A 9,887-nucleotide genomic window follows, 5' to 3' on the forward strand; every position below is an offset into this window, starting at 1 on the left:
ACAACGATTATAAAGTGTTACGTAAACAGACTGAACCATACAACGATTATAAAGTGTTACGTAAACAGACTGAACCATACAACGATTATAAAGTGGTATGTCTAGAATATTTTACTAGGTGCGTTTCTGATGTATTTTACATCACTCCTCGTACCGCCACGCGCCAGAAGCTGGTGTTCTAGTTTTCGTATCTTCAATATTTCAGATGAAGAAGATAAAATTAAAAACATCTCTTAAATCTAAAAAAACATAGAAATAACAAGAAGTAACACGCCTTAAGAAGAAATGAATTTATCAACCCATTGGAAAGCTCTGTTTCCTAGTAGGTGTGTCCAGTGGGGTTGGCATGCACTGCCTCCAGCAACCCCACCCCCAAACAGAAGATTCTAGAAACGCCAATGTATCAACCTCATGCACTTTTAGTTATTACCGTAGATGTGAATGGTAATTGAGGATAACTTTAGGAACCTTTCTCACTATCATATCATATTTACTTCCAATGTAAAGCAGGCGAAACGTTACAGAGTTATGGCTAAGAGTTGTTCTATTTTAACACAAGTTTCCAGTACGTTTCCCTTATTATTATTATCTATTCATGAAACGCGCCCTGAAGGTTGCCTGACGAAGCTCTTAAATCAGTCGGTACACTCATCCCGATACCGCTAATGATCCAGGTGTGGACAACTTGAGAGAAACGAGGCTCACAGACGAGTTTTTCATAGTCAATAATACAGCAACCATTAACGTTGCTTAGCATTCCTCCTGCGGGCAGTAGAATGCCCTCTATTGGTAGAAAATTGTCAACATAGGGAACGGTAAACGAGCATAAAGTTTACGACAGAGGACAGAAAACGTTACTGACCAAGATGTAAAATAAGGCCAATCTCCATCACCCCGTCCCCCATATACACACACACACACATACAAATCTATTTTCAATTGTAATACACTTTGAGACGCATGGATCAGAACTGCTAGAACTGTGAAATTAAAGACATTGCAACTGCAACCACTAGATGGCATTTTCAGCCAGAAACTAGAAGTCTGAATATATCTCATTGTCATTTACAAAACATGGATTTCGTTTCTTTCTTATTACGTACAAAGCTACACAATAAGCTATCTTTGCCATGTCCACCGCGGATATCGAAACCCGATTTTTAGCGTTATAAGTCCTCAAACTTACCGTTGAGTCACCTGAGGATTGAAACAGGTAAGACCGAGATACATATATTTATATATAATTTATAAACTAAATTGCCTTACTGTTGACGTCACAAACGTGTTTAGCCACACGAATTAGATTGATACGACCATCGAACGTTCAATTGTAAGACATGCCTGTAGTAGCTTACTGAAGGTTAACCCTACATTTCAGTTATAAAAGTCATCGTTATACACAAACTTTTGCCCTGTATAAGACAATGGGGTGTTTTAAGATTTCTTAGTGTAGACATTATCGTCTATTTCTCTGGATATATACGAATCATTTATTGGGATCCCCATCCAAATGTAATGATGTTTTCGTTTATGGAAAACACTTCCAATGGTTGCAACCATTTCATTGGAAACCGAACGGTGTGTTTTGGCCACGTGCGAGCACGAAGAACGCACGAGAGGCTCGGCGCCCTAGGGCTACCGGATTTGTTTAACTTGATGAATAGGCGCCCCTACTTAAGAGCACCAGGGGGGGTTTCCATTGTTTCCATAGAGCTTGACCACACCACAGAGGGCAACTTTAACAGCACGTTCAGAGTCAAGAGTAAGGCTTTTATAATATCGATGAAGAAACAATATTTAATGTCTTCTTGTCAGTCAGCCCGATGTGTAATCTGTCTTAAAAACTTGACTCCTTTTAACATCGTTAGGTACGACAACAGCGTTAAGTGTAATCCTTTGTACGGTGGGCGTGTACTCGTTGTTGAATCTTCAGAAGTTAACGGAATCGACAATTCTTTATAGAATGCTGATTTTATTGGCGTTGGCCGAGCTTCAAGAACAACAACAACAACAACAAAAAAAAAAAAGAAAGAGGTCAAACTAAGCCAGCATCTGCAATCCCAAACTCATCCTTCCAATGTCAATATCCTCTGTTTCTTAGTACTCACATCACGTGCTCTGTATAAGAGCTGAATAAAACCTTTTCCGTGCCTAAGAACAATTGATGAGAAAGTAAGCACGTGCATATAATCACGGGTGACAAAAAAAAAGAAAAAAAAAAGAAGAGCAAAATCATGCAGTGTATTTCGCTTCCTCTAACTCCACAAGGTTAGCTTTTAACAGTCTTCATTGGTCGCACTCGGCTAATCTTGTTTCTTAAGTAGTTTTCAATCACATGTAAATTAAGCTCTTGCTTTAAAGACACTTTTTTTTTAACTTCGTCCTTGTCAGGCTAGTGCAAAACACGTTTTGCACGTACATTATAACCTCCTAACCTGAATATTCAGCGATATTTTTCTTCTTCTAGTAAACTGGAATATTTAGAGAATTGGCTACAATGGATGAAGAAAATAAGTTGAGATTCAAAGAAGGGAACGGCTAGTATTTACTAAAATAATAATTACGTGTATCATATTTGTTGTGATGGGGAGATAGAATATTATTAAATACATACGAAGTTCCCTTATTATTAAAGTCTCTTTCTATATTCTCAACACATCCGTTCTACACGGTTCGTATACCGATATTCCTGCGTTATGAACGTCCCTTGCTATACTCTCAATACATCCGTTCTACACGGTTCGTATACCGATATTCCTGCGTTATGAACGTCCCTTGCTATATTCTCAACACATCCGTTCTACACGGTTCGTATACCGATATTCCTGCGTTAAGAACGTCCCTTGCTATACTCTCAATACATCCGTTCTACACGGTTCGTATTCCGATATTCCTGCGTTATGAACGTCCCTTGCTATACTTTCAATACATCCATTGAACACTGGTAAATTACCGATATTTCTACACTGTGACCGTCTTTTCCAACACCATCAATACATTTGTTCCTACACTACACATACTATTCTTCTTCTAAGAACATTTCTATATACATTCAACTGTTCCGCCCTATACTGTGAAAATATAAACACATACTCAATATTGGCTTTCCTGTATTGTAAGCACTTTTTTTTCAACATACTCAATATTGGCTTTCCTGTATTGTAAGCACTTTTATCAACATACTCAATATTGGCTTTCCTGTATTGTAGGCACTTTTATCAACACACTCAATATTAGCTTTCATGTATTGTAGGCACTTTTATCAACACACTCAATATTAGCTTTCATGTATTGTAAACAGTTTTTTTGAACACGCACTCAATACTAACTTTCCTGTATTGTAAACACCTTTTTTCAACACACACTCAATACTAACTTTCCTGTATTGTAAACACTTTTTTTCAACATACTCAATATTGGCTTTTCTGTATTGTAAGCACTTTTTTCAACACACTCAATATTGGCTTTCCTGTATTGTAAGCACTTTTTCAAGACACTCAATATTTGTTTTCCGGTATTGTAAGCACTTTTTTCAACACACTCAATATTGGCTTTCCTGTATTGTAAGCACTTTTTTCAACATACGCAATATTAGCTTTCCTGTATTGTAAGCACTTTTTTCAACGCACTCAATATTGGCTTTCCTGTATTGTGAGTGCTTTTTTCAGCACACCTCTTTCATTTCTTCACACATGCAGACTTTTTAAAATCGTGAACATTATTAGTACACACAGAATAATTTAACTTATTCAAATTGGGCTCTTGCATAACATCTAGTCCTTCGAGTAAAATTTACATAACTAGGTTTTTCTAGTCATAATATATAACTATAACGAAAATACACATAAACATATAATTAGGCGTATAATGTTCTTTTGCATAGAGAGAGATATCCACACACAAACAAGACTAACCCTCCATTTTCCAAGGTCTCCACTCCGCTAACTTCACCATTTGTTTGTTTGTAATTAAGCACAAAGCTACACGATGGGCTCTCTGTGCTCTGCTCACCACGGGTATCGAAACCCGGTTTCTAGCGTTGTAAGTCCGTATACATACCGTTGTGCCACTGGGGGTCAACTTCACTAATCCTGATTGTTTGCTAATTTATGTACTGTTTAGAAAGTAGCAACATTGAGAAGTAATATAAAAACAGAAATGTATTGTTATTAATTATGAAGTTATTATAAAATATATTATTAAAACGTCTGAATAATAAAAATAATAATAACTATAAGTAAATGCACAAAGTGTTAAATCTACTAAAACTTGCATATAACTTATTATAGAAGAAGTATTATTGTTAATAATTATTTTAATAAACCAACTTGTTTCACTTTTAACGAATCTTAGCGGATCTTAATATAGCCTACGTTAGGCCAAATTTGTCGTTTTATCTTAGACCTAATTCAAATAACTACTATAATAATTACACAATATAAAAAGTAATATTAATAATTTGATGTGGATCAAATGTAGAGATTTTGTAATTATGGAATTTAAGTAATTGCAATAAATGAAATAGCAGTAATATAAGTGGTGACCTCCACCTTGTTTGTGAATATAATTATTTATTGCACTATATAAAAACATTACACTTAAATCAATGGCGCATATATCTAAATTTGTTCAGGAATTACACACGAACATTTCTTCTAACCACATTATATAAGAACAAAGAACAACAACAACAAAACATAAACCAAAGGGTAATATTTAGATTTATCCGTGTACTTTTATACAAAAAAATATGAAAACAAGAATGTTTCACAGACGTTGCTACGGGAACAAAGTGTAAGAAAATAAATAATATCCGTTTTTATTTCTCTGTAATTACCCTACATAAAATGAGTACAGAGTAAACAGAAAAACTTCAGAACAAGGTTTTGTTACCTACCGTAGACAGTTACGGAGGATGTCTCACTAAAACGTTGATTGGCTACATTTCGAGCCCCACAGGTATAGTTCCCCATGTCCGCTAGCCGTACTTGACTGATCAGTAGGTTACCTTCGTTCGAGATTATGAAGTTTGTTTCTTTATTCGTGTCAATAGTTACTCCGTTACGTAGCCAAAACACTTTTGGCGGCGGCACGCCCTCTGGAGGTAAGCATTGTAAGGAAATTTGTCCATCTATTTCAACACTGGTACTCAAGGGCTGGTTGATGAAATGCTTCTTTAAGTCTATTTAATAAAGTTCGGGAAATATAAGTTTTTTTTTGAAGGTATGAAGTTGCTTTGAAGAATAAATAATTTCAGATGTGGCAGCTGTTTTAATCTTCCATGGTTAAATTTCAAGAATATATGTATATATATATACTCTGGTAAGTACAGTTATTTAAGAAATATAATAAGAAAACGTTGTTTGTTCTAAAAGGATAGACTGAGGTTTAACGAACAAGAAATGTTAACATGCGATAACAGAAAAGTCACTTCAGTAACAGCATGGTTGAATGTTTACAGTCCTACGCCCCACAGCAACAGCATGGTTGAACGTTTACAGTTCTATGCCCTTAGCAACAGCATGGTTCTATGTTTAAACCTATAAGATCTGTGCATAAAATTCGATGTTTAGAATCATAAGGCCACAGTACCAATGTAGTTTGATATATAGAACCATAAGACTTCAGTACCAATATAGTTTGTGTTACAACCATAAGGCCTAAGTACCAATATAGTTTGATGGTCAGAACCATAAGACATTAGTACCAATATAGTTTGGTGTTAGAACTATAAGACACTAGTACCAATATAGTTTGATGTTAGAACCATAAGGCTTAAGTACCAATATAGTTTGATGCTAGAACCATAAGGCTTAAGTACCAATATAGTTTGATGCTAGAACCATAAGGCTTAAGTACCAATATAGTTTGATGTTAGAACCATAAGGGTTTAGTATCAATGTAGTTTGATAATCAGAACCATAAGACACTAGGACCAATATAGTTTGATGTTTAGAAACATTAGACTTTAGTATCAATATAGTTTGATGATCAGAACCATAAGACACTAGGACCAATATAGTTTGATGTTTAGAAACATTAGACTTTAGTATCAATATAGTTTGATGTTAGAACCATAAGACACTAGGACCAATATAGTTTGATGTTTAGAAACATTAGACTTAAGTACCAATATAGTTTGATGTAAGAACCACAAGGATTTAGTACCAATATAGTTTGATGTTTAGAAACATTAGACTTTAGTATCAATATAGTTTTTGATGTTTAGAAACGTTAGACTTTAGTTTGAAATTTAGGCCATAAAAATCCATTACCATATAGTTTAATGTCTAGAACTAGGAGACCTCAGTACCAATATAGTTTAATGTTAAAGACTAAAAATACAAACGTTGCATCTGAATATCTATTTACTTTACTAAAAAATATTCAGCAAAAATTTTTTTCCATCGCTTATTCGTGAGGTTTGTTTCTGTCTTATAGTGTTGATGTTTCTGTTCTGGCATTAGAACACAAGTTTGTTTCTGTCTTATGGTGGTGATGTCTCTGTTCTGGCATTAGAACATAAGTTTGTTTCTGTCTTATGGTGGTGGTGTGTCTGTTCTGACATTGGAACACAAGTTTGTTTCTATCTTATGGTGTTGATGTCTCTGTTCTGGCATTAGAACACAAGTTTGTTTCTGTCTTATGGTGTTGATGTCTCTGTTCTGGCATTAGAACACAAGTTTGTTTCTGTCTTATGGTGTTGATGTTTCTGTTCTGGTATTAGAACATAAGTTTGTTTCTCTCTTATGGTGTTGATGTCTCTGTTCTGGCATTAGATCATAAGTTTGTTTCTCTCTTATGGTGGTGGTGTGTCTGTTCTGTCATTAGATCATAAGTTTGTTTCTCTCTTATGGTGGTGGTGTCTCTATTCTGACATTAAAACATGTTTATACATCTATATTTCCAGCTGCCTAGGGTTACTTAAAAAGACGCCTATTAATATGCTGTAAATATGCAAGATAGCCTTAACAATAGTTATTTTGATGATTGCTTCCAAATATAGTTTTATATTGTGGATCAGACTTGTCAAAGAAGATACTTCCACACCAACTTTTTCTATTTCGTTAGAACTATATACACAACGATGTAAATGTTCGTGGCTGATGAGATGGAGACGATTATTATGATGTATAGGTAGTAGTGCATAGTTCTCACCGAAAGGGGGAAAATATAATTTATACTAACAATACTGAACCATCTGACAACATAGATTTTGCATTAACAACTAGGTGGAACGTTTTTATTGTTGACTTGACAACATAGGCTTTGCGTTAACAACGAGGTGGAGCGTTTTTATTGTTGAACTGACAACACAGGCTTTACGTTAACAACGAGGTGGAGCGTTTTTATTGTTGACCTGACAACACAGGCTTTATGTTAACAACGAGGTGGAGCATTTTTATTGTTGATCGAGATGAATAAAATTACTTTATACATCTGTGTAAGAACGTGGCGTTTATTTCGTGGAATACTTAACTCCAAATTTTCGCATATTTTTCAGAATATTCACGTAAGGCTTATCTCCCGATTCCCCGAAATCACGCGCAATCCTCTTGATTTTAATGTTTTTAGAGCATTTTGGTTCGTTTAGTTTAGTCGTTATGGTGAATATTTTCATTGTTATCCTTCCTTAATTTTCAGGTTAGCGTCTTCATTTGCTGGCAGACGACTTTAGAGCATGAGTGTGAAAAAGGTATGGAAAATTGATAAGACGGTTAGTGAGAGTAGAGTTAAAATTATAGTCTACATATTACTGATGATGAGGAAGATTGCAAATCATTGGAGAAAAAGATGAGATGGGGGCGTAAAGAAGTGTTTCATGACAAGTTTCAGGATGTAGAAACTGTCTTTGTTAGTATCGTTCATCAGTCTGTAAACAATAACCGCCTACAAAGGCACATGCAAACATATATGCTAAATGTTTTAAATGTACAATATAGTTTAATAATCACGAAATGATGCACTGATTTACTGTTTTTGTTTTCCCTGAAATGGTTGAAAAATATGCAGACGTGTAAGACTACTTGTGATTGTGTGGTCTACGTTTCATTTGCTGTTCAAAAAAAGTGTGCAAGTTTGTGCAAGGAGAAGTTTTTTTTTTGTTATCTGTCCAAATGTTAAGAACCCTCGGGCAGGCTTAATGTCTGCACCCCCAGAATAGTACTAATGATACGAGGCTGTAGGGGATTAGTGAATAAATTACTGTTTTAAAGGATTAAAATCATGAATATCTGTTGTTTTAAAGTGTTATCAGTCAAAGATACTTCAGTAAAGTTTTACATCACAAGGATTAAGTTTTTGATAAATCTACATATCAAGTATTCTATATCAGCTGAAAGGATTAAGAAAACAATGTTATCTGAAGAACATCGCATGTCGAAAAAATGAAAGGGCAAAAAACAAAACAAAAAAACATTAATAGCAACAAAACCCATCACAGATTACTGTTAGATGGCTGTATATTATCTTAGGTCTTATTTTATTCTTTATATGGTCAGTACATTAAGTAACTGACAGTTATATTTTCGGATCCACCATTTTATCATCTTCATATGTAATCTCGAAACGTAATATGGCCGCTTTGGCTTTTCATCTCTGAAGCTCAGCACTTAAGTGAACCAACTATACTTCGCTATATTTGCAAGCAAAAAAAGTGTCTGATCGAAGTTACTCGGGAGAGAGCTAATGGTTAGTTAGTTTGTTTGAAGTTAAGCATAATGCTACACAATGGGCTATCTATGCACTGCCCACCACGGGTATCGAAACCCGGTTTCTAGCATTGTAAGTCCGCAGATATGCCGCTGTGGCACTGGGGGGGGGGGGGTAATGGTTAGAGTTACGTTCTGAGAATCGAAGGGTTCAAGGTTTGAGACATGATGTCCACGTTCCACATTTTCAGCTGTGGGCGCGTGATAAAAGTAGTAGCAAATTCCATTATTCAGTTCAAAGGGCCGAATAAGGCCCTTGTCCTCTAGCTGGTTACCCGTTATTTGATTCAAAGAGTCGGACAAAGTCCTTGCCCTCTAGGGGTCACTTATAATTCGGTTCAAAGGGCCGGACAAAGTCCTTGCCCTCTAGGGGTCACTTATAATTCGGTTCAAAGGGCCGGACAAAGTCCTTGCCCTCTAGGGGGTCTCTGACCTTTCCGTTTAGCCTACATACTACGGTGCCGCTCAGACTGAAAATTCAAATTCCATTTCTTGGTCAACATTAATTATGGTCAACATTAATTATCCCGTCAAGTCTCAAGTATTATGCATCCTAACGACTCCCTGAAAGCTTACAATAATTAATACAAATAGCCATACTGGAAATTTAGAGTATTACGAAATGGCGATGATCAGCTTTTGAATAAGCCATTAAATTGTATTTTTGTTACAAATCAAATAATTACCCAAGGAAAATATAATAAAAAAATCATGATGGTTAGGCTAAACCTTGGAGCAAATGAGATTTTTAGAATTTCCAAAAACCTAATTTATTTTACTGACGACAGCTACTCTTTAATATATCAGTAGGCATTAAAACTTACATACAAAACATAATTTAAATGTTATTCACAGTAACTTAGTTTAAACAACACGATCGAAATAATTCATCTAACACAATTCTTGTGTTCTCTACAATAATCTGGTTCAAACAACTCGTGAGCAGTGATTCATCTAACACCTTTTATGTGCCCTCCAACGATAATCTAGTTCAAACAATTCGTCAGCACTAATTCACCTAACACCTTTCATGTGCCCTCAACGATAATCTAGTTCAAACAATTCGTCAGCACTAATTCACCTAACACCTTTCATGTGCCCTCAACGATAATCTAGTTCAAACAATTCGTCAGCACTAATTCACCTAACACCTTTCATGTGCCCTCATTGTAAAAT

General features: G+C 35.5%; 1 protein-coding gene across 3 annotated transcripts in view; it reads right to left on the reverse strand.

Moving 5' to 3' along the window:
* Positions 1–9,887, reverse strand: part of LOC106463995 (netrin receptor UNC5C-like) — a 71,216-nt gene that overhangs the window by 40,990 nt on the left and 20,339 nt on the right. For all 3 annotated transcript variants that reach the window (XM_022391653.1, XM_013924098.2, XM_022391654.1), the window contains exon 3: positions 4,898–5,182. In XM_022391653.1, the coding sequence (XP_022247361.1) occupies positions 4,898–5,182 (285 nt within the window). The remainder of the gene's footprint in view (positions 1–4,897; positions 5,183–9,887) is intronic.

Source organism: Limulus polyphemus, unplaced genomic scaffold (genome assembly GCF_000517525.1).
Source record: "Limulus polyphemus unplaced genomic scaffold, Limulus_polyphemus-2.1.2 Scaffold1536, whole genome shotgun sequence".
NCBI lineage: Eukaryota > Metazoa > Arthropoda > Merostomata > Xiphosura > Limulidae > Limulus > Limulus polyphemus.